At 27.0% G+C, this 26,606-nt stretch overlaps 1 protein-coding gene across 2 annotated transcripts in view; it reads left to right on the top strand.

The window, feature by feature from the left end:
- Nucleotides 1–26,606, top strand: part of LOC107436602 (polycystin-1) — a 94,102-nt gene that overhangs the window by 36,101 nt on the left and 31,395 nt on the right. For both annotated transcript variants that reach the window (XM_043040586.2, XM_043040587.2), the window contains 17 exons: nt 1,121–1,341; nt 1,427–1,577; nt 4,218–4,306; nt 4,670–4,828; nt 5,555–5,877; nt 8,013–8,236; nt 9,904–10,088; nt 11,329–11,563; nt 12,749–12,917; nt 14,114–14,301; nt 15,149–15,418; nt 18,107–18,258; nt 19,692–19,866; nt 20,346–20,518; nt 22,064–22,186; nt 24,703–24,823; nt 26,442–26,515. In XM_043040586.2, coding sequence (XP_042896520.1) covers nt 1,121–1,341; nt 1,427–1,577; nt 4,218–4,306; nt 4,670–4,828; nt 5,555–5,877; nt 8,013–8,236; nt 9,904–10,088; nt 11,329–11,563; nt 12,749–12,917; nt 14,114–14,301; nt 15,149–15,418; nt 18,107–18,258; nt 19,692–19,866; nt 20,346–20,518; nt 22,064–22,186; nt 24,703–24,823; nt 26,442–26,515 — 3,032 coding nt within the window. The remainder of the gene's footprint in view (nt 1–1,120; nt 1,342–1,426; nt 1,578–4,217; nt 4,307–4,669; nt 4,829–5,554; nt 5,878–8,012; nt 8,237–9,903; nt 10,089–11,328; nt 11,564–12,748; nt 12,918–14,113; nt 14,302–15,148; nt 15,419–18,106; nt 18,259–19,691; nt 19,867–20,345; nt 20,519–22,063; nt 22,187–24,702; nt 24,824–26,441; nt 26,516–26,606) is intronic.

Below are 26,606 nucleotides of genomic sequence, written 5' to 3'. Positions count from 1 at the left end.
TTTTATTCACGTTGTTTTATATTTTAATGTCATGATTGCCTTTAGAATTTTAAAATTATGATTTATTTATTATTTTAATCCCTTGCTATAAAAAAAATGCAAATTGGAATGATATGCCCATACTCTAAGAAAGGCTGTGAACTAGGTCAGTAACTTACTGTTACAGGGCACAGCCTGTAAAATGTTTTTTCCTATTCTCATTAATATTTAGGACAGTTTAGATTTAGAGCTAAGTTAAAAGTTTTCGTGAGCCACTTTTTGCACTTTGAACCATAGGTTGTGTGTCACTTGTTTAGAATATTGATTTTTTTACCTTTTGATATTATTATTATAATTGCAAACTTACCAAAAGAACATGTAAAATGACAAATTTGTGATTTTCTAAATAAATTAATAATAGTAACAATAATAATGATAAATGAATAAGTGAAAATAAAAAATAATCTCAGGATGAAGATTGAAATTAGGCCTTTAAATTTAAATATATTATGAGAATTTTTTTTTTATTAATATTTGTAAACTTATAAAGATTCAGTTTTGAGTCAGTTATAATATTAAAATCTTTCATATTTATTTTACCTTTCTATTTTTACTAAGTAGCATAATCTTATATAATTTAAACTTTAAATTTCATCATTTTGCAGATTTTAAGATAATTTGAACGTTTTTCAAATGTTATTTCTACCCTGTTGGTTAGTGATATGATTCATCGATCCTTTCATTAAAAGTGTTAAAAAGTTACTATATTTTTATTATATAGTGATAAATTTGATATTTTTTAGTTCTTAAAGCATTGTTTAAATTTAAAGTTCAGATTAAATAGTTTAATTTTTCTAGTTATTTTTTTACTTTCCTTATTTCATCTGCCATTCCTTATTTGAACTGCCATTGACAACTAAAGAAATGCGACTACAACGACTATTTTGTCGAATTGGTTCCTATGACAAAAACTAAATTTTAAAATTTTTATTTCAAAGTGCTTTTCAAATTTATATAAAATAGTAATATATTCTTGTAATTAATTATTTGATTTAATTAAATTTACATTAATTATTTGAGGCTTCATTGTGATGAACCATTACTTGTAACTGATTTTATATTAACATTTGAATTTTTTTAGGTGCCATCAACTTTGATTTGTCTTATCCAGCATCAGAACTTCTCCCTACTAATGCCACCGCAGTCTTTACATTTGGTGACAAAAAAACATTTAAATGGAATATTCCAAAAGACGGTGAAGGTATACAAGAGGCTTTTGAACACAAGTATAGAAAACCTGGAGTATATCTTGTTAATATCCGAATTTCAAACATTGTGTCATCGTACACACTTTTAACCGAGGTATTTAATTTTTTCTAAGTAAAGTACTCGTGTAATATCAAAAACTACTTCCTGATTCTAATTTCTGAAACGTTTACTACTATAGGTTGAAACGGCTGTAAGAATAAGAGACTTAGCAGTAAATATACTTCACAGCCCATTACTTACCAGTCATGATCAGATTGCTGGTTTTGGTCCTGATAAGAATAAGTTCCCTATAGAAAGAAATGTGACAATGCATATGAGTGTTGCCACAGGTAATATAAATAAATAAAAAAGGTTATTTGATTATGCTGAGGTAGATTTTTATTTTTGAAATCTAGGTAAATGTTTCTACTTTAAAAATGCATTAATGATGAATGTTTTAGTGACCTACAGGTGATGGGTAATATTATGTAAACACTGTTGTAATAGTTCTTATCGAAACAGAGTTATCTCTAGCTGCAAAAGTTTTGTAAGTAAAATCTGTTAGAACATTTTGAAAGAAATTTTAGATAGGAAGACATTTTTACCTGTGCAGCATTTCTGCAAATCAAAATAATAAAGGGAAATTTAAAGGTTTGTTCCCTTTTGAACCTAATTGGTGAAACATTGTAATTCATTAGAAATTTGCTTAGTTAATACCACTAGCACTCAAATACAAATTTTTTGTTCATAGTTGGCAAATCACATCCTTCCTATAATTGAATGTGTTCATATAAATTTTTGTTCGATATGCTTATATTATATGCTTAGAGTTTCCACTGGCAACTAAAAAGCGGCTATTTGCAACTATTTTTTTACTTTAGGCGAATATAACAACTTTTTTCAGTAATTGAACAGTAACTACTATTTTTTAAAAAATAGTGACTTCTTGCAGACGTAGACTGCTATTTCCTTATATATTGTGTTACATAATATAATTAGCAACAGAATTTTACCTTTTTTTTCAATTAGAGAAAAAAAATTATATGATTTTTTATGTTTTTATTATTACTGTAAAGCTCTCAGCATGTGGGAAAATTTTTTGGCTTTAATATTAGTGGTTGAAAATGTACAAGTTTTATTTTTTTGAAAAATAAATACCTTATTAATGAAAATAGCATTTTAAAACGTTCCTGAGTTTTTTTGATGATCTCCAAATCAGATATTATATTTAAAGTTGTTTAACATTGATTAATCTTGATTTTAAACCTTGATCAATTATTTATTTTAATCACATGTTTAATTTGTAGTTGCTTTTTGCTTTTCAGAATAAAAAAAAAATATTTACTTTAAACTTTAAAAATTTAATTTCCTTTTTATTTCATTCATATTTTTAAAAGAAGGCACTATTTTGCTTTTTAAATGGAATTAATGTGTCTAATCTAGTACTAATCTAGCTAAGTTTTTTTAATTATTGTACTGTATAGTTGTATTATGAGATAATTTTTTTTAACTTTATTTATTATAATAATTATTTGAAGTGCTAATACATAGATTAAAATAGCATCAAAATTATTTCTGTTGGGAGACTATTTAAGCTATTTTTTATATGTACGGCTATTTTAAAGGATAATTGTAGTGGATTGTTTTATTTTACATTTTTTACTTAATATGTTCTATTTTCGTTTAAATTTTTTGGGTGCTCCTAACATTATTGTATCAATATATTTTGTTTTGTTTTTATTAATACAATATTAGAAAGCACTTTTTTTGAGGATATAATTGTGTGAGCTGATGACGAGATTATATCTTTTCCTTATTTTTTTTCCCGACTTTTAATAATATTTTTTTGTTGAATTTTTTTTAAAAGCTTTTTTAATGACTTCTTTTCTTATTTTCTATATTTTTTAAATATTTTTTTTCATGTTTTCTCTATATTCTCTCTATATTTTTTACTTATTTTATCAGTTTCATGTACTTGCAGCTTATGTACAGTAAATGAAACTAATCATTATTTTTCTTAATTTTCTTCAATAATCTCTGTTCTTTTATCCTTTTTGTGTTTATATACATATGGATATAAAAATTTTTGTTGTTAAAATAAGGAGCGGTCATTTTAATTTAATCTGTCCATTTTTATAAATGCAATTTCTACTTTGGAAAAATTATCATAGTCTTCCAAAATTAGACATAAATTTTTACATAAACTTTCAAAAAAAATTTTAGCTTTAAAAAAGGCTGTTTCTATAGAGCTAATCAAATAGAGTTCATTTTCATAGAGTTAATAGATTGGACTTCTAATACCAGAGTGAAGCATGCAATGTAAGAAAACTGTTTGCAAAAATTAATATCGGCTTAAGTTTTTTAAAAAAGAAAACCAAACGTTAGTTTTTTCTTCTTTATTTCTAATAACCAAGTTAAAAATTATTAACCATTTCAATATCTGAAATGCTTATTTAATACTTAACTATATTTTTTGATTTCCAAATGAATTTAGATTAAATCAAAAATTTTAAAGACAGAAAGTTTTTTATTTTACTTTATTTATTTTTATTTGTTTCTATTTTATTTTTTATACATGTCATTCAATTGTGTGTTTTATTTCACTTAATTGTTAGTATTATTTTTGGTCTAAAGCAGGATTTTAAATTTTATGATAAAAACATTTCATGTGTCTATGAAACTTTTTTTACTTAAATATTATGGTTTATTTATTTAAAATAACTTATATTGATAATTTTTCATTGTGTGTTGTGTTTTATTATGTATTCCAAACTACCTTTAATGCATAATAAAATTCATAAAATACAACACATAATGTACATGCTTTTTAATTCTTTATCATATTGTGTTTATTAATAATATTTTTTATTTATTTTAATTATTTCTTCCCTTCATTGATTCCAATTCCCTTTTTTATTTTTTAATTAACTTACTATATAGCTAAAAAATTTTTTTATTATCATTTATTAATGCCTCGATATTCTTTATAGGTGAAGTTGAACTTTACATTGTTCAAATGGCAAATGGAACAACATTAATGAATAGTTCTGATACATCATACACTATGATGTTTCAAGAGGTATGATTCTTATTTTCTGAAATATTTTTCAAATTCATGGACAGTAGAAACTCAATTATTTGAAAAATTTCTTATTTTATCCAAAGTTAATTACATAGTTTTTTTCCCATTTCGTTTCTCTTCACCTTATGCAAAAAGGATGCATTTTGATTACTCAATGCTGTTAGATTGGAGTCTTTTTCCATATCCGTTATCCATTAAGTAGAGGGTGACCTTATTTAAAGAACATGTGTTTATAGCCCAAAACTTCTGGATAGTTTTTAATATGTTTTTCTTTATTTTAACTTATTTGCATCTGAAATTTGTAAGAATGTTAGAGCAATGTCTAAAAATATGTACATTAAAACTTTACTTTTCTTTCAGCCTGGCTATTATAATTTCACTGTATCTGCCTACAATCATGTACAAAAAACAACTGATCCTGTATTTTTATTTTTGTACTTAATGGAACCAGTTGAAGGCTTGATAGCAATAGACAATGTAAATGCTACCCTTGAAGAAGAAGAGGATAAAGAGTTTGAGGTATTTTTCAGTTATTTAAAAGAAATTTTCAGTTTAAAATTTTCAGGATTTAAAATTACCAAACAAAAAATTTCTAAATAAGTCAAGATTACAGTAAGTATCTAGTTTGAACTATTGCTGAACTGAAACTAATTGTGTTTCCATACTCTTGTCTTAACAGCATTTTTCGAAGCTCTTTCGCCAATTGAAATAAAAGGAGTCAGTTAAAATGCTTTACACTTAAGGCAAAGCTATATAAATCAACTTTCCTTATCCTTTAAAATGGACAAATAACCTTAATGTTTGAAAATTTATAAATTTTTTTTTGAATTGCTGATTTTGCAGGATTTTTTTCACCTTGATTAAAATTTTTGAATTGATGAATAATTTTAAATTTTTGCAACTTTTTATGAGCCCAAATTGTGCAACAATTAAATTATTTTTTAAATATTAAAAAAATAGGTCCCAATTGCTTTTCATTTTATCAAAAGTGTGACTTTTCTACATATTGGCGTTTTGCACCATTTTCAGAATTACCATAGTGGGTACTGGTTAAAGATAGGCGAAAAAATTGATCTAACTTTCATGAATATTTATTTCAAATAGCATATAATATTATTCACAAAAAAAACATATTATTCATGAAAAGTGTTATTTTATATGACGGCCAAGCTTTTATAAAAAAAAAACAGCCTTCATAGATTTAATTGATTTTTTTAAAAAAGATTTATTGTTTGTTCATTTTAGGTATATTTAGAGAGAATTGGCACAGACACGTGCTTACTAGTTGATTATGATGATGGAACAGTGCTGAGGGCATTTGGAAATGGCGAGACTTGCAACGATACGGCCGAAGAAGTGGTTTGGGAAGGTGAACTTGAAAATCCTCTTGTGATCCGACATTCATACATATCAAAAGGATATATTGATGCCTTCTTCAAGGCATTCAATGCCATTTCAGAAGTAAATACAACTATCAGGTTCTTTATTACCAATCAAACTTGCAAAGCTCCTGATTTGGCCATCAGGAATAGGATTCCAAATTATTACCTGGCTCCAGAAGTTTACAGGTTTGTATTATTAATTTTTTTCTTCTTCTTTTGAATTTACTCTCTTATAGTAGCTTTACCAAGTGTGTGCATTTTCATATCAAATTTTGACTGAATTAAACACATTTGAAATAAAGGTAAGCATTCCTGAACAAGTCCATTGTGAGGCAAGAGGTTAAAGTGTCACAATTTTATAACCTAGGGCATGATAGTGGCAATGTGGTCGGCATACTTCCCGAATAAGATTTGCTTCCCAGACTAAGCTGTTAAAAATCAATCTGAAGCTGGGTGGGCCTCAATCCATCTCTGAGGATTGAACGTCAATCCTTCACAATTACCGTTTTACATATTTGGAATAAAGTAAAGCATTCCTGAAAAAGTCCATTGTGAGCCTAGAGGTTAAGGCTCCACAATTTTATAACCTAGGGCATGATAGTGGCAATGTGGTCGGCGTTCTTCCCAAATAAGATTTGCTTCCCAGACTAAGCTGTTAAAAATCAATCTGAAGCTGGGTGGGCCTCAATCCATCTCTGAGGATTGAACGTCAGTCCTTCACAATTACCGTTTTACATATTTGAAATAAAGGTAAGCATTCCTGAAAAAGTTCATTGTGAGCCTAGAGGTTAAGGCTCCACAATTTTATAACCTAGGGCATGATAGTGGCAATGTGGTCGGCGTTCTTCCCAAATAAGATTTGCTTCCCAGACTAAGCTGTTAAAAATCAATCTGAAGCTGGGTGGGCCTCAATCCATCTCTGAGGATTGAACGTCAGTCCTTCACAATTACTGTTTTACATATTTGGAATAAAGTAAAGCATTCCTGAAAAAGTCCATTGTGAGCCTAGAGGTTAAGGCTCCACAATTTTATAACCTAGGGCATGATAGTGGCAATGTGGTCGGCGTTCTTCCCAAATAAGGTTTGCTTCCCAGACTAGGCTGTTAAAAATCAATCTGAAGCTGGATGGGCCTCAATCCATTTCTGAGGATTGAACATCAGTCCTTCACAATTACTGTTTAGTGCCTTAACCATTTTGCCATTGTATCTGATCTTAAATATCTTAATTTTAATAGAACTTTGTATATTATTCTCATCATTTACAGTAAATGGTTTATTATTTTTTATTCAGTAAAATATTTTAGAATTTGGGAACTAATATTAAAATAAAACATAAAATTTTTTGTTTTTTAAATTTAGGATTGATATTTTATTGTGCTTAATATTTTATTTTACAATAAGTTTCTTTCAAAATTTTCCTTATACTTTGTCTTTCTTTATTTTATTGCACATAGCAGTCTTGAGTCAGGTAGAAATGAGGTGACAAATTTAAAAATTCCCCCATCTATTTAATGGCATCTGTCCAGCAAACAAACAATGCATTCCAGGAACAATGAAGCAATAATACAAATTATGCAAAAATTATCTTTTATTATCCAATGACTTTATCATTAGTGTTTTTTTTCATGAAAAAAGAATAATTCAGCACTGTAAAGTTCAGATTAAAACAAAACTGCTGATTTAAGTTTCTTAATTTTTTTTTGTCGCTAATGGCTATTATAAGGTAAAAAATATTTTTTATACACCTATCTTTCTTTTTATTGTTATTTTGAAAATTAGGAAAAATAGAAGAAAATAAGATTAGGCTTAACTTTGTCTTATGTATAATAGTAAAATAACATTCCAGTTACAGTCTATTGTGGGGCAGGGTAGTTATGAAATGTTTAGGTTCAACAATTTCATGACCAATGGTATAATAATTGTATTAGTCTTTTATTTTTTCTGTTTGTATTAATTTGGAACTCTGAAGCATTTATGTTTCAGTAATTACCTTATGTGATGAACTGAATTGTCTTTGATGAATGAAAATTTTTTAAGCATAAATTAATGTTTTTATCATTATTAATATTTTCACCATCTCCTATTAGGCTTGAATTGCACTTTTGATTAGGAGATTTAATTTTGCACTTAAACAGAAAATAAAGCTGCATAAATTGTATTTCATTGGTGCAATTATTATTTCTGATTTCCTTAAGTATTCTTAAATAGCTCACTTTTTTTCGTTTCATACTGGGATTTTAATGGGTGTGTGTGTTTTTTGTTGTTGTTTTGTTGCAATTTTTTGCTCTTTTAATAATTTTGTTTTGTGTTTTCCATAATAGGTCTATACCTGTTGTGTTATACTCTTATACAACAATGAAGTGTAACGATTCAAGCGAAACTGTGAGATATTGGAGTGGTTACCGATTAAATGAAACAAATGGATTAGTTCTTGAAGAAATCGATTTGACCATGGTAGATTCATATAGAAAATCTATGCTGTATTTAAGGCCTTTCTTATTGAAAGGAGGTCTTTATAAGTTCAAATTTACTGTGAATATGACAGGTAATTCTCACATTTGATTTAATTATGATTTTAAAGAAGATTATTTTTTATGATTTTTTTGATTGATTTAGATAGAAGATTTGAAATGGAAGAATTGACAGGAAGTTTTTTAACTTTAGTTGCTTAAATATTAAAGATAGTTCTAAACTGAATTTAGAACAGTTTTTTGTGTATTATTTTATTTAAATTATGTGATATTTCGATATTTAATTAATGGTTTTTCAAACCAAAGTTTTCTAATTGTTGAGTACAAATAATGATAATACTAAATAAAATAATTTTTTTATTCATTATTTTAAATCATTATTTTTAAATTGGTTTTGTGGCTTTTACTATTTGAGGTACAATAATTTTAAATTGCTCTTATGAAACATTTTCTTCAAGCGTTCAAAACAAACCAAAATTATTTTGATTCTTTTTCCTACATTTCTTTCATTTTTCTATGTTTTTTTTTCAATGATTATTTTAATTCTTTTTTAAAATCATTGAGAAATTAAGTTTCGAGTATCCTTTTTTGTCATTATTCTGTTGTTTCAGAATTTGTATCAAGTTGAATAGGTGATCACTACTAAAATAATAAGTTTTTTTATTGTTGACCAATAACTGTTAACCTAAGTAATCATAAATCATTTCCTAAGTCATTAACATTTTAAATTTGGTTCTTTAATGTTCTGTAGCTTGAAAATAATATATTACAAATTTATGCTTATTTCTTTCCACTTATCACTCCAGCTAGCTATATTAATTATTCTTATGGTAAAATCTAATACTATTTCCATTTTAAAGTCATTTTTTTGTCTCAATTTATTCAAATTATATTTCAATTATGAATGTGTTTTTTTATGAATCTGATTAAAATCATAATTCAGCTTAAATAGTACATATGCATAAAGGCCTGTCTATTCATACCAAGTGCTTGAAACGAGCTCTTTGAAGAATTTTTCTGTTCAAGAAATTAAACAATTTGTTGACACTACCCAAGTTCTTGGATGCTGCTGATTGGTTGGATGAAAAATTTGCACATGTGCATTGTTCATATTCAAAATTATAAAAATCATGGTCTACATGAAGGCAAAATAACGCAATTGAGTCCTAAAAGATTAATTTATTTAGACTGTAATATATGAAAACGGACACCAAAATGAAAAGATCATATTCCGCTCCCTGATGTTATGACATTTTAGAAGCTGATTGGTTTTGGAAGGAAAAACTTGGGCAGAATTTAGAACATGCTCTATCACCCAAGACATTGGACCAAGAGCTTGGATGATCATTTACAAGATAAAAGTTCCAATCAAGACAAGTTTACATCAATTTCCACCAATCTTGTTTCAAGAATTTGGATTGTATAAACAAGCCTAAGTACTTACATGAGCTGTAAAGTTAAGAACTAATGTGTAATCTTTCCCTGTTTTACTATATACTTTAATTGAATACTGACCTTGATATTTAATTATGCACCTGCTGCAATAAATATCTGAAATATACTTATTCATAATTGGAATCGTACTTATTCATTCTTTTTCTAAATCTTAAATTTATGATATAGCACTTGATGGTTTTGTCTCAATTTTTATTAACATTGTATTTTAGTTATATTCAAGTTCAATTGATATGGTTTACTAATTTCTTGTGTTTTTTTAACTGTATTTTTTTTCTGCTTTTAGTATTTATACAAAATCCTCCGCTAATTCTTGTGAGAGCTGTTGAAACTTACGTTAAAGTAGTGCCTTCACCTGTTATCGTTAGACTCACAGAAGGAGCGCAGTCTCGTGTGACTCGAGGCTGGGGACAAGGCTTAGTTTTAGATCCTGGGCAGAACTCTATTGACCCAGATGATGAAAACAACAAAGTATATTTAATATTTTTACTTTTGACTTATTGTGCTGTTGCTATTATTATTTGTGTAGGATAACATAAATATGCTAATTAATCTTTGGGAACTGTACATCTCTATTGAAAAGTTTTAAAAATGACAAAATTTTAATAAATCATTAGTATTTAAAGAAAGTTCCATCAAACTTTTAAATTGTCACAAAAAGATGATCCTATGCCTAGTATATAACATTCAACTTGCATTCATAACTGCTTTTCTTGAAAGGTTAAAAATTAAGTTTTTTTAGAAAAAAGCTTTCAAGCTTTTACAAACTATAACAAGCAAATAAAATCAAAAGTTTTCAAACAAGTAAAAATCATTTGTATAACTAGAACCTTATTTTATTATATTAATTTTTTTGATATATCAAACAAAGTTTATGCAAAAGCAGAACTTTATTTGAAATCTTATTGAACTTTATTTGAAATGAAACGAAAAGAATAAAATTCTAATAAAAAGAAAGATTTGTATGCTAATAAGTCTCAAAATAAGTAGGCTGTAAGCCGCAATCAACTGTTGTAATAATAATTTACGAAAATATATAATTTTTGTTAAATGAAATGCATTTTGTAATTTGATAAGAAAAGTCCTGTATATTTTTTTTTCCTATTGCATTTCAGGACATGTTGAGTGCTAAAATTAGTTACTTTATTTAGAGCCACAAAATATATCAGAATTTTTTCTTTAATAAATTAAATATCTTATAAATTTTTTTCTGGATTACAATATTATATTATTTGTTTTAAGATTTTTTTAAATCAGAATTTATCACTCAAAATAAAATTATTCATGTGTCATATTGCATAATGTTTAACATTAAGTAATATTTAACTATATTTAATGGGGGAAGTATATAATGTTGATTTCCCCTTATGTTAAAGAATGGAAAAATGTTACATTGACAATTTTTTCTTAGATACTAACACTTAGTTCTCAGTTTTATTTCATTTTTACAACTGAAATTTTTTGCTGCGATAATTCCAAATCGTTAAATTGTGTAAAATTGAAAAGCTAATTTTATTTTATTTCCAATGAAAGTTATGAATCTAAAGCTTGATTCTATCCTTAGAGAACAAACAATCTCAAAAGTAAAAATATTATGTACACAAATTAATTTTTCTTTGACTTGTAATTTGTCTGTAATTCAGTTAAAAAGAAAAGAAAGGAATGCTAAATGATGCTTTGTATTTACTAAATTACTTTGTTTTATATTTAGAATTTTACGATTAAATGGTTCTGCAGACGTTTACCTGGTGAAGTTATAAACAGAAATCTGACTGAAGATTTGCAAAATATGTCAGATCCCATCTATGATCGGAGTGTCTTATATAGAGAAAGGCCAACTGGCTTGCCCCCTCCCAGCTCAGATGAGAGCAGTGAAGAAGAAGAAGGAGCTCTTGATGGTTTGTTAGAGGAAGCAGATCTTGGGGGATGTTTCGGAAAAGGGCCAGGTTTGTGCCACAATTTTTTTATGATTTTCTTTTTGTGTTTGTCAATTTTTTTCTTCTGTTGATCGTAATCATATTAACAATCACTTAGTAATTTGCACATTTTGAACTTGTGAATAGGGCAAATCTAATCATTGTCCAAGAACTTAATTCTCTTAACTATCCAAAAATTGTATCTGCATTTAAGATTAAGTATAATTTGAAACATCTTCAAGTTACAGCATCAATCATGACTAATGTTCTATGATCTACCTGAGGAGATTAATCAACTGCTGTATAGGAAAGATTTTAGAAAAAGATGATCAGTGTGTTTCTAGTTACACCCACAAAGAATTTAAAAAAAATATTTAATTTATTAGTGTTATAAAACATTCACACAAGAAGGAGATATAAGTGAAAAAACTTAAGCTGAAGCATAATTCAAATAACCATTCTCCTATGGTTGAGCTGTCACATTTGATGGATCACCTTTGCTGGATGCTCCCTTCTGCTTCTTACCATCAAAATTCCTGTTTACCCTATGCAGATCCTTAAAAAATTCTAATGTTTAAAATCTTCATCATAAGAATCTAGAAAATCTTGGAAAATCCATGAAAAAAATAGTCTCTTATCCTTAAAATGTCGCAAAAATCCTCAAAAAATTCCCAATCTTGAATCCATAATGTTTTGAGGCTTTAAAAATGCATATTTATTTCTTTGCACAGGTATTAAAAACTAGCCAGTGTGTAAGAATAGTGTATTAATATCAACTACTGAGGGTTTAATTAGCAATATAGTAACGAGAAAATAATAAACTTTTTTTTAAAACAAATTTATAAATATTTTTCATGCAAGCCCTTTCTCTACCTATTAATTAATGGGTGTTATCGAACAGTTTTCTATTTAATAAATTATTGCGCACATTATATATGTATATTTATTTTTATATAGTATATGTACAGCTATTGTTCTATATTTGATGTGCATTGAAAGTTTATAGCTATTAAAATCCAACCCTAAATATAAACTCAAAACAGAGTAACACTCAGAAAATCTTTCTGACTGTGCTACTGTTTATTTATATTATTTTGTTTTTACACTTTTATGTACTTAAGATAAATATTGTTCATGGAATTCAAGTGCATTTTAAGCATATAATATTACCTATAGCATGATATACATTATTCAACACTTATTTTCTATTTTTAGGCATGATTAATGTAACTGAAGGCTATGTCAATTGGAATACAACAGTATTTCGACGGTCTAATGTCACTTATGAAATTATATTGAAGATAGAGATGTCAGATAGAGACCCTAGTTGGGGTGGCTTACAAATAGTACTTTTAGAGCACATACCTCCTGTGATTAGTGTCGAGTAAGAAATTTCTCTTATCAACAATTTTTATTTTTACATATTGGATATGTTAATTTGCAGTTAATTAACTCAGGGATTTTGTTAGACTTTGAAAGCAACTGGTCCTTAGGACACAGGATTACAGCATTTCTGTGTCCCATTTTACTGAAAGTGGATCCCTATTTAAATTGCACTATTATTACCGCTCACAAATTTGAAAAAAGAAAAAAAGTGATTGTATTTAAGAAAAAGAAAGAGTAATTATTTGAACTAATAATTATTTGAACTTGATTATTTTATTAATTATTTGAACCTGAAAGAGAATGTTCTGTTTGAAAGTTGTATAAAATTAACGTTAATTGTCGTCAGTTTGTAATTTTTTTTTATCGCATAAAGCATATTATGATAGTTGTCTACCTTAAAAACATAGTATTCGAAAAAATCTAAATGTTTGACTTTTCAAAGTCTCAACGATTCCGGATATAGGGCTTTCCACTATGTTTAGATAATTTACTACACACAGGCAAACTTGTTTATTATGAACCCTGATTTAATGACTAAAAGTGAGCCTGATCTAAACTTTGTAAGCAGACCATTGAATTGATTTTATCTTTTATTCCTTCCATTGCTCATGTACAGTCCCTAGCCAAATTATAAGATGCACTATAAGATTCTGTGTAAAATCTTAATTATCAGGTGATATTATACAGCTTTATTGTTTTTACGCGGCTAAAGCCGAATAGCACTTGTTTACGTTTGTGCATCAATTGGTTAACATTGTAATGCAATACATTAAAAATAAATACAAATAGGAAGTAGGTATATAAAAAGGCTCCTGAGTAAAAACCCATTACCTGTATGTTTAAATATGAAAGTATTGTATATAAACTCTTACAAAACATGTAATTATTAAAAAAACAACAACAGTGCGTCTAATAATTTGGTCTAGTTAAAATAATATATTGTCTAATTTATTCAGGGACTGTATTTGCTTATTATAGTCGACTGTAGTTAAAGGATCTTCTAGACTAAATACAGAAATTACTTCTGCCCTTTCTATCTCATTATAAACAAGTTTGACTGTATTAATTTAGTTTAAAAATTAAAAAAAGAAAGTTATTTAGTCGTTTATTTGTTTTTGTCTTCAGCTATTTTATAATGTTTTGATCATTTTGTGACCTTATTTTGCTTCTGAAAGTGTGTAATATCTTTCATAGGTGCCAAACTGAAAAATTATGCTACCCTAATGATCCAATTGGCCAGCGTATAAACCCTGTTAGAGTGGGTCTGATTGGATTGTGCAAAGACGGCTGTGATACTGAATTGCTTTATGAATGGCAAGTGTTTGGAGTTGATGCAGAAGGCAATGAAACATATCTCGCTGAGGCCGGAGAGTTTCTTGTTGGTAGGCTGAGTCATTTCCATGGTCTTTCAAACTTTCCTTGACTTAAATTTGCTATTTATTATTGACGAAAGACTTAATTTATAAAAAGAACAATTTACATTATATGGTTTAGCAATGATTATCCAATTTTAATACATTACCAATAGAATGATATTAGTCTTCAAATAGTAATTACATGTATAAAACGATGTTTTATGCTGTGATTAATATGTAATTTATTCTTGAATCAAATTCATATTGTTGCTTTTGTTGTACAATATTGTACTAATGATCTATTGTACTAATATTCATTTTTAAAAAAAGCATGAGATCTTGGGAGCATTTTATTAAATAATTTGAATGTGGTTTATAAAAATAGCTTTTAAACATTGTAAAAGAACTAGCAGTGCGATTGAACTTACTGTAGATGTGATATAACTACACTTTGTGAACTCATAGTTAAAACTTTGACAAAAATTCAACACCTCTTTAGTCTCTTCTCGGATTCCCGTATTTATCTTACTTCAAAAAACTAATTATTTATCTTACTTCAAAAAACTAATTATTTTTTGGTCACCGCATCTCCTTATGCTTGATAAAGCAAATACTGAATAATGTATTAAAAGAAATGTTTAGTGTATAACTGGATTTTGTACTCATGTTTTTATTTTTCTTGTATATTTGCCTAATTGAAATTTAAAGTAATATAAAACTATTTTGAATGGTGTTTTTTTTTATGTATATTTGTCTCATTAGAATTTGGAGTAATATAAAACTATTTTGAATGGTGGGTGAAAATTTCAATCATATACTGTTTAATGTTAACTAAATTAGTATTAAAAATTAAGGATAAATAATATTTTTTTAGGTGCAACTGAGAAAAAGATGGCTTTAAGTGAAGACTTTTTCAAGGAATATTATCCAACTTATGGTGATTTTATTGCCAAACTGATAGCAGAAAATGAGTATGGATTAAGAGGAGAATCAGATCTTTTCCTCCACATTAATCAACCACCCGAAGGAGGGAATTGCACAATTGTGCCAGAAGTTGGAAGAGCGCTGATTGATGTTTTTTCTGTCAGCTGTCTTGGTTGGCAAGATCCTGAAGGAAAAGAGATTGAATATTTTGCATTTTGGAGTAAGTATTGATAACATTATATGTTATTGATTGTGTTATGTTCATTTAATATTTTAAATTACATAACGATTAAAATCTAACTTGTGTTTAGCATTTTTGCTGTTAATATTAATTTTATGAGGGAAAAAAACTAAATTCTTTAAGAAATCACTAAATAATATAAATCTATTTTTCTATACATTTTTTTTGTCATGCTGCATTTTTTTTGTTGGTTTTTCTTTATTTAACTTAATACAGTTTTTTTATTATTACTTAACTGGATTGAGCTACAATGGTTTTATAATGAATTTTTGGTTTATATAATTAGCATAATAGAAATGTTTTTATCGAGTTTGTATAAATGTTACAAGCATATCAAGAGACTTGCAATCTTTCTCTCATTGATATTCCAAATCTTTGTTACATTCTCTAACAAAGATTTGGAACAAAGATTATGTTCTCTAACAAAGATTTTCTACCTTGTTTTTAGTTCTCTTTTTTTTAAGGATTTGTAATGAAACACTTTTAAAATATTTTTAAAACATAGTATCTCTGTTTTTTTTATTTATTTTATCCATGAGCATAATTATTAACGTAAGGAATGAAACCCAGTTGACAAGATTATTTATATTCTAATTAGTTAATTCTTCAATTAATATTTTATAATTTACAAAAGAGATTTATTCTATTATTTTCCAAACTCTATTACTGCTTCACAGAAAATTAACTTTTTCAGGTAAACACGCACAAACAAGTGACAGGTTTTATTTCTTCTGAATTTTTTAAATTTTTACTTTAAACTTTTGTAAAGCAGAATTTAATTTATTTACTTCCAGTACATAATACAATTTAAGTTTGTAGGCAGTCTGGTGAGTCCAGCTTTTATATCATTGAATGCTTTATACAGTTTTCGCCACCATTTAAACAGAGTTTGTGTGCTGTTAGATTTCAAAATTCAAATATGCAATAAAGTTAAGGTGGCAATAAATTAAGGGTTGCAATAATTTGAGACATTGAAACATATACTAGTAANCGATTGAATTTACTGTAGATATGATATAACTACAATTTGTGAACTCATAGTTAGAACTTTGACAAGAATTCAACACCTCTTGAATCTCTTCTAGGATGCCCATACTTATCTTACTTCGAGAAACTAATTATTTTTTGGTCACCACGTCTCCTTATGCTTGATAAAGCAAATACTGAATAATGTATTAAAAGAAATGCTTAGTGTATAACTGGATTTTGTCCTTATGTTTTTATTTTTCTTGTATATTTGCCTAACTGAGATCTGAAGTAATATAAAACTATTTTCAATGGTTTTTTTTAATATATATTTGTCTCATTAGAATTTGGAGTAATATAAAACTGCTATTTTGAATGGTGGATGAAAATTTCAATCATATACTGTTTAATGTTAAGTAAATTAGTTGTATTAAAAATTAAGGATAAATAATATTTTTTTAGGTGCAACTGAGAAAAAGATGGCTTTAAGTGAAGACTTTTTCAAGGAATATTATCCAACTTATGGTGATTTTATCGCCAAACTGATAGCAGAAAATGAGTATGGATTAAGAGGAGAATCAGATCTTTTCCTCCACATAAATCAACCACCTGAAGGAGGGAATTGCACTATTGTGCCAGAAGTTGGAAGAGCGCTGATTGATGTTTTCTCTGTCAGCTGTCTTGGTTGGCAAGATCCTGAAGGGAAAGAGATTGAATATTTTGCATTTTGGAGTAAGTATTAATTACATTATATGCTATTTATTGTGTTATAATGTTCATTTTTCTTTTGTAATAATTTAAATTACATAAGGATTAAAATCTATCTTTTGTTTAGCATTTTTGTTGCTAATATTAATTTTATGAGGAAAAAAAATTCTTTCAGAAATCACTAAATAATATTAATACTGTAATGTTTGTACAAATGTTATAAGCATATCAAAAGACTTGCAATCTTTTTGACCTCCAATCTTGTTTTTAGTTAATGCCTTAGTTGCATTAAACTTAGAGTAAAGCAGGATTTAATTTATTTACTTCCAGTATGTAATACAATTTAAGTTTGCAGACAGTCTGGTCAGTCTAGCTCTTATATCATTGAATCCTTTATCCAGTTTTAGCCACCATTTAAATGAGAGTTTATGTGCTGTTAGATTTCAAAATTCAAATCTTCAATAAGGAAAAGGTGGCAATTAATTAAGGCTTGCAATAATATAAAACATTGAAATATATACTAAGGTACTGAAGTTTTGCTAGGATTAGTTTCCAATTATAATTATTTTTAATTCATTCAAATTACATAAAAATTATGAACTATGAAAAAGTTAAATTTTTCATGTTCTTTCCAATTTAACGTTAAGTTTATTTACTAAATATTTTTATATTATTTTTCTTGCAATTACAGAGACATATGTTTTAGATATTTAAATATTTTTAGAATAGCTATTTTTTAAAACTAGTGCTATGTTTTGGTTTAAAACTTGTGCTACGTTTTGGTTTAAAACTTGTGCTACGTTTTGGTTTAAAATTAGTGCTACATTTTGGTTTAAAATTAAGCAGGCCAACACATCAAGCTTAAAGTCTTCTTAGATAATAACAGTTCTGATAGCCAATAGATGATAGATTTTATTAGTCATATTATTACAGCTATGCTTTTATATTTAGCTTGTACCATTATTAAGTTGAAATGTTTATTTCTGTTTCTAGCCATTCACAATGACACGGCTGCACTTATTTATTTGAGTGCTGGTCCTGACCCTGAAGCTCAACTCGTATTGCCTTACGGTCTCTTTGAATTGGGTGTGGATATAAAAGATAAAGAAGGAGCCTTAGCACGAATCAATATTACTACAATGATGGTAAATCTTTTCACCTTTGCTTGATCTAATTTTTAGAATCCAACTAAAGAAAGTGTTAATTTTGAGATGTATATGAAACAAGCTTAACTGTGTGAGGAAAAAATTGTTGATACGACGTCCATAGTCATACTATGCATACTATTTCTATTTTATAATGGAGAAACTTCTGTGTCCTTACACAGATTAAAAGAGGAAAAATACGTAGATAATGAGGAAAAATGGAAACAAATTACTAAAAAAATAAGATCCCTTTAATCAAACCTTGTTTTTCCTTGTGGTTGCTATTTTGGAAATTTTCTTTTGCATTTCTGTATTGTGACACTGAAGAAATAAGAATTATACTGCTGAAGCTAACTGTTTGTGTGTTCTCTTTATGTTTTTTTAAATTTTTTTTTTAGCTTTATTCATAATTTTTAAAATTTGTTTGTTTTTAATGGTTAACAGAATAAAATTGTGATGAAGCATATTTTCTATATTTAGTGAAGGTCAGAACTTAAATGTTTGATGTTTGGATTATAATTATTTCTAACTGATACAGTTTTTATTAGTAGTTGTATTATCTTTTTTTTGTAAGTATTGATATTTGAATTAAGAGTTTGCTATTGTTTTCCACATACTTTTAAGTTTTTAGTTTATTTTCTTTTTTTGTCAAAAAAATATTTGCTTTTGGGTTAATATATATTAGCATTGCAATGGATATATTGTTTTTACTAAGCATCTATTTTTTAAATATTGATTCCTTAAAGTGGATTTTATATCTCTGATAGCGTGTAAATAATTCTGACTGTTAGCTAACTTTTTAATCTAACTGTTTTCTTTCCATATATTGACTGTGCATGCTTATTTATTATTTTTTTTTGTGCTTATAAAATGCTGCTAAGATAAATAATAAAAATAATAAAAGTGCAGTAAAATAAATTTTAGCATAGAAGCTGTTTAAATATTACAAAAGCATATTTTTAATTATTTTGGAACATTCTCCTTGTTTTTAAGTAAAATTAGGAAATTGCAAAATGGAAGTTTTTTCTTCTTCAAAATGATAGTCTTAAATTCCAGATTTTATTAATGTTTGCAATTTAAAGCAGGTTTATTTTTGATTTTTCTAAAAAAATTTTGGAAGGTAATCACTATGATTACAAATAAATGTTCACACATGATAGGGTGGACAGGTAGCATGGTTAGGAAATTGGGCTATACTATGCTTTTGGCTGCTTTTGTTACTTCAAATCTAAATTGCATGTTGGTTCAGTGAGCATGTGGGCCAGTTCTGTTTAGGATTTTCTACGGAATGAGCCCTAGACTTGCCAATGGCCTATTATTTTAACACCTGTACTATTTAAATAATCAATTAAATTTATAGTTATTTTACTTTCCGTTATGGTGTATGACAGTTAAGAGTTTAAAAAAAATTTCACCTCATTTTTTCTTGTTAGTTGGAACCACCATTTAAACAAGACTATGATAATTTTATGAATAACAGACAACTCGAACAAGTAGAAGCCTCGGGTGATCAAGCTCGGATGAACCAAGTCTCTCAAGCATTATCATCACTGATGAGCGTGCGACTTCCTCTTGATGAGAACAGCACATATGAGGAGGTTACTACAAGTAAGGAAATATGTTATTGTCATTTTTTGCCAGCTGTACCTGTCGTTATTGTTGCTATCGAGAACTTAAAAATCTAGAAATGATGTCATACTACAACTTCATGTACCACATTAAAGTGTCTTATAATTCATTGATTCTTTTTAAATCACCTGACTCTTCCACAAATGGGTGGAAGAGTGGGTGACCAAATATATATATATACATATATATATATATACATTTGGTTGAACAATTCTTTCCTAAATATTGCTTTTTTTAATCTAATAGCATAAATAGAGCTTGTTTGTGATGTTACTTATGACAGCCAACAGATTTATGGAATATTCTTGGCTATCTTGCCATGCTGGATTTGGTTTGTTTCTTCTCCCCTTTTTTATTCGAATTGAAATAGGTTCTTAATATTATGGGCCAGTATTAATTTTTTAGTGTTCAGAAAATTACTATCATTCAATTTGTACAACGCATTTTGATTTTTACAGCTGATCCTGGTTTACTGGACAAAGAAGCTGAAATGAAAGCTCAAACACGTCTTAAAATGGTTCGATCTGTAGGAAGTGTAATGAATACTGATACATTGGGACATTTAGAGCAAATTGGAAGTGCTCTGACTGCAATTGCTGGTGAAGGAGCTGGCATTGATAATGAAGGAATGGTGAGTGATTCTTCGTTAAATTTATCTGAGAATCTTCGAAATTTTATAAATTATTGTAAAGCTTTGAATATCTTTTACTATATCATTGCTAGTATGATTTTTTTAAATTAAAAGTATTGTTAGCTAAATAAATTTTTATATTGTATTTGATGTTGTACTCATCAAGTATAGTATGTAATTCATATAAAAATTGCCTTTTTTAGTATTTATTGTAGTCATAGCTTAAGACAATATTAATTGAATATCAGATTTTTCTGAATGATTTTTGAAACAACATTTTACCAACCAGAGTTTATTAATACATTATAAAATATTATCATCACAAGCCTTTTGTGTGCACTTGAATAAAAAGTTAAAGAAATTTGCAAACATGACAGTTTTAGCTGTTAAAAGCTATTTAAAGTGATAATGAAATGTTTTTAAAATTTTGATGGCACTTAAAAACATTATAACATTCTTATCAAACCTTTTATATATCTGTGTATCTTTAACTTATTTAAATGTTATAATGGACATAAAATGTTAAAGCATAGATTTTCAGTATATGAATGTTTGTGAAAAGTCTGAAGTTTTGTCAGGTTTGATGATAATATGTCTAGTTATCTGTTATGAAATTAAGTTGTATTATAAGCTAATGTACTGCGTTTTAACTTTATCTCACAATTAAAGTTTCAATTTGTTAAAAATAGGGTTAAGTACATAAATCTTGACATTTTGCAAAACTTAAATAAATCTTTACTCTGATATTTAGATGTTGTTTTCAGTTATGCTTATAATTTTTAGGATAATTGAATGACTAAGTTATTCCTCAAAACATTTAAATTACTTGGGAAAAAATGATTGACACAACCATATTATATTAGTGGCATAGCTACTGTATAAATGATGTTTGCTCATGAAAAAAACTTGTTTGAAACTCATATTGAGGTGAAGTTTGCTTTCAGTGTTTCAATTTTCCAACCCCATCATTTTTAAATTCTCCCTTTTTCTAGTTTAAATTTTTAAAAAAAGCAAATGGAACATTTTCTATAATAATTGTGGGGAATCTTTCTAGCATGGTGTGTAAATAAGTTATTCTTAATAGTAAAATATTGATACTTTACTGGATCATTTAAAAAATTTAACTGTTCAAAATAAAATGTAAAACAAATTTGGAATTTAATTTTGAAAATTAGGAATTTGATTTTGAAATTCGGAAAATGAAGCATTTAAGAATAAAGGAAATGAATGTAATCCAAGCACATGCTATGAACTGAATTATTGTCCTAATGATTAGCAAACACATAGCTCTTTTCTATGTTCGAACTACAATATCATATCTTTTTTCTAATGGAGGATGTTTTAGTGGTTTCAGAATACCTTGAAATTTAGCACTTTAACAATCTGAAAAAAGTTTAATTAAAATTTCTGAAATTCCGCTCAGTAATATTTTTTTTGTTAGCTTGAGAAATTTTTGTCCTATCATTATAATGCACTGTATGTAAATGCTTTCTAATTTTATCTTAAAATCCTCATGAAGTCATTTAGTGCCTGTTTTAATTTCAGGAAGCTATAATTATGTTATTAAATAAAACAGTCTCTTTGGCAAATAATATGCAAGTGGAAGCGCCTCAGCAACTTTTAGATTTTTGTATGTATGCAGTAGGAACTATGGGTGGAATAGTGTCGGTATGTATAAGTCTTTTGCTAAACAAATTTTTTTTATCCAGCTTATTTCTGCTCTGCCATCATTTAATTTGTTATTTAATCAATAAATCTAACCATATTTTATATTTTACCCTTTAAATAATTTTAAATATTAAAAGACTTAATTCAAAAATCATTCTTGACTCTGCACATATATGATTTGTATTCAGTGTCCAAAAAATAAATGAAACATCTCAAATAACGTTAAAAATCTAATCATCAGATTTTCAGGTACCAGGTACTCAAATATGCTATTTAGTTAATTCAGATGATATTTTCAGTTATGAAATCAGGCTTAAAAGCATACTTTGCCTGAATAAATAAGAATAAAAGAACAAGCTAAGTGACATTTTTAAAAATATTGAGATTTCTCGGGGAAAAGTTCTTATTTTAACTTTATTTAAATAAATTACATACATGATATTGCTAAATCTATTCATTCCGAAGATACTCAGTGAAAGATCTGGCTAAGTGACTTGGCGACAAACAGTCAATAAACAGGGTTGGGTTTTTGCCGTCAAAAACTGGTTTTTGACATAACAGTGGTAAAAACACGGTTTTTACCAGCAAAAACCGTCAAAAACCTACTGTTTTCTTTAATTTGGGGCATATAGCGGACAATATATTATTTTCACATAATTGCCTTTATAAATGAATGTTGTAAATGATTGCTATTGATTTTGCAACTATATACATGCATTCTTATAGACAGATATACATTCATACAGAAATATTGTAATATACTTATTGAAAATAGTGATACTTACTTTTATCATTATTGCTTGATTTGCAACGGATTCAAAATTTTGCACTTCTTAATTGTTAGAAATAAACAAACAAACAAAAAAGCTTGGAACTATTAATAAATTCAAGAACTAAAAAGAAGAATTTAAAATTTGGCATTCCTTAAATATTAGAAATGAGCTAGACAAAACTTGTAACTACTAACAAACTCTAAGTCAAGAATTACTGCTATTTTTTGTTGTTTGGGAAAATGCAAGAATCTGTTCTTAAATATCTTTTAACAACCTTTTTTCTAATTTTATTGCCCAAAAATGAATTAATTTCAAATTATAAGCAGTTAAACTCAAATAAAAATACAGTTTTACCAAAACTATGGGTTTTTGACAGAGGGGTTTTTGATCGTCATGTGTAAAAAACTTGCCAACCCTGTCAATGAAAAACCTTACAAAATTGCTTGCTTGGCATGAAATGTTAAGACGCAGGGAGAGAAAAAATTGTGAAAATGAAAATCTTGAAACAGCAGCTTCCATACATTAAGGAAGAATTCATGTTTTTTACGAATCAATAATTAAAAAAAGACAAGAACAAATAACCCTTAAACAGCTTCAACATACAATTTGTTTTTGGTTCACATAAGTTTGCGTTTGAGACACACTGCCTTAGTAAGAAATTTAATTTTTTCAAAGCTAAGTCGCATTGAAAATGAATGTTAATTTGTAATTAAGTAACTTTTTCTGCCTCTTATTGCCCAAAAATGTATACAATTTTATTCTATGAATATGAGCCTAAATGTGCTAGTATTTATTTTATCTTTTCAAACATGATTATATTTGATGAAAAACATTAAAAATCGTCCATGAAAACAAGCAAATGATCATTAAAATCTACATAGATCATTAGATAATCTACATAGATCATTCTTCCTCTAAGTTCTTCAAACTTTGTTGCTTGGAAAATTTCTGACAAGTTAACCTTATTTTTGAAAATAAAGAATATTCTACTGTTGTTATTGTTATTAAAAAAAAGGTGTTTCTGTTTCATACTTGGGTGATACTCAACATTTAATTTAAGTTTTTCTACCATGCATAGCAACTATCTAAGTTTTAACAATTTTTTACCAATAGTCCTACCATCTCTTTAGAATGCCTGTTGTCATTACTGACCTAATTTAGTTACTTACTGAACTGTGAGGATAATTAATTATTTAAAATCATAGTTTTTTTTCTCCAGATTTTATTTTTCAATTCAATATTTAATTTTTGCTTAGTATTTTCATTTCAACCTCAGGCAACTTTCGTTGCGCCATTAGGTAAAATTGTTTTTTATCTACTGACATAAAGTTAATTAGTCAGTTGCCCTAAAAAATGTATTTTTTGCATTAATTTCTTGGGAATTTAATGTTTGTAAGTGCGATTTGGTTCGTAATAATGTCATTGATTAGTGCTAATATTATATTATATTATATATCAAGCTGTAAAACCATAATTTTAATTAACATTTTAATGAGAAAGATTAAAATTTTAGTGGCAAGCCTTTTTTTATAATACCTGCTTGCCAAGCCTGCATTGCATAATTGCATTTAGTACTGATTTTGGTGCATTAAAATCAATTTCATTATTTATCTTTATAACTGCCTATCAGAAACAGATGAAATCTTTATTTATCTTTATAACTGCCTATCAGAAACAGATAAAGTCTTTTTCTTATGGATTTGAAAGTTTTTAATTTTTTTCCTTTTTATTTGCGTATTACAGAGAATGACTGAACAATTGATTTCTTGTGTTGTGTTGCCTACTGACAGACAAAAAGCTTTGGATTTTGAATATGATGTTGAAATCCCTCTTTATGAAGATGGGAAAGGAGAAGAAGAAAAAGGTATTTATGGAACTAATTTTTATAATCTTTAAATATATTGAAATAGGTTTACAGTAAAGAAAATAAAAGGCATAAATTTATATTCTTAAAAGCCCATTTTTAATTTTGTTATCCTGAAAATCTACAATATATTTATTGGATAAAACCTGTTAGATTTATACAAAGTTACACTATTAGATTCAGACCTTTCTATTTTAAATATTAGATTCAATTTTTAATTTTAACTTTCTTTTTTTTTTCTTAGTAGAATTTTTGCTATGCAATATTATATGATGCAATTCCATTTGGTAAAGATAAAATGCTATATATTTTGTAATGCATTTTATTATATAATAATTTGGAAAGTATATCATATAAAATATCCAACAACCCTCCCAAAAACTTATTGCTTAATAAGCTTTTGAACATAGCTTAAAACTTGTTGTTAATTTTCGTGAAAGTTAATGGAGGCTCTACATGCTTGAATAAATGAAAAATTTTGTTTGGAAATATTTTAAATACCTTGACTGATTGCTACTGCTGATGCTTGAATTTTGTGAAAATTAATGGGGAAATGGTTATGCTCACTTAAATAAATGAAAATAATAAGGAAATGTGAAAAATAGTACACTAAAATCTAATTTTTTACTTTTTTTCTCTCCCCAAACAAGCAAAGTTTTGTGATAGCACGTTTTTAGTACATACGTTTTTACTGTGTGTTTTTTCTTTTGTAACTTTTTTGCATTAATATTTTTTATAAACAATTTTTCGGTTACTAAAAAATACTTTTAAAAACATATCAAATCAAAAAAATTTTTTAAACTATTTTAAAGTTTAAGATTTCAATATTAACTGACATATGACTAAACAATTGTATTTTTATACTATAACGATAGGCTAAGATTATTGTGAACTTTAAATTATCATGATAATTTATTTTTAATCGGCAAAGACTTAGTATAGAATGTGCTTCAGTTATTTTTAAAATAGTAGTTGAAATCTAATTGAATTAAACTAAGAATATAAATAATCTTTATTTTTTTTTTTAAATGAAATATGTGAAACAAGGTTTTCTTATGAACCCTAACATTGCAAAATTTAAAAATTTTAAGTATTAAATAATCGCAAATAATACTTTCTATGTTAGATTATTTTCCATAAATAATCCAATATAGTATAAAGCTGAAAAGTAGGAAATGAAGGAAATGCAATATTTAAAATAATTAGGAATAAGTGTATGTGATACAAATAATAAAAATATTTTATTTCATCAAATTTTCTTTTTTTTTTAAATCCAAAACAGGTTCCAGAAACAAAGTATGCATTTTTTTTAAAGCAGAACTTAAATTGAATAATGTTTTACATGCATATCATTTTCTGTTGTGACACATTTTTGTTAATAAAAATACAAGTTACATTTTGGAAAATATTTTATTGATTAGGTTTTTTAAAGCATTCTATTAAATTAAAAACTGCTTATGTTTTTGAGTTTAAAATGTATTAAGGCATACTGAATAATATTACAAAAAGTGATTAAATCACTTTTTTGTTTTGAATAATCTTATATATATAGTAAAAAATTTCTGGAAAAAAATTTTGTTAGTAACTAAAATTTATATACATATCTTTCTTCTTTTAGATAGTTTCTTTGATGGAACTATTCCTTTAGAAGAAGCTTTAAACAAAGCAGTTATTAAGCATGAAAAATCACAAGTAAGAAGATAAGTTTATTTATATGATTTATTTTAAATATTTGTCTTACATCAATATTTAAGTACATTGTACATTTATGCATAATTCTTTT

This window comes from Parasteatoda tepidariorum, chromosome 9, assembly GCF_043381705.1.
Source record: "Parasteatoda tepidariorum isolate YZ-2023 chromosome 9, CAS_Ptep_4.0, whole genome shotgun sequence".
Taxonomy (NCBI): domain Eukaryota; kingdom Metazoa; phylum Arthropoda; class Arachnida; order Araneae; family Theridiidae; genus Parasteatoda; species Parasteatoda tepidariorum.
Note: the sequence above shows the minus strand (reverse complement) of the source record. Positions and strands in the feature narration are given on the sequence as shown.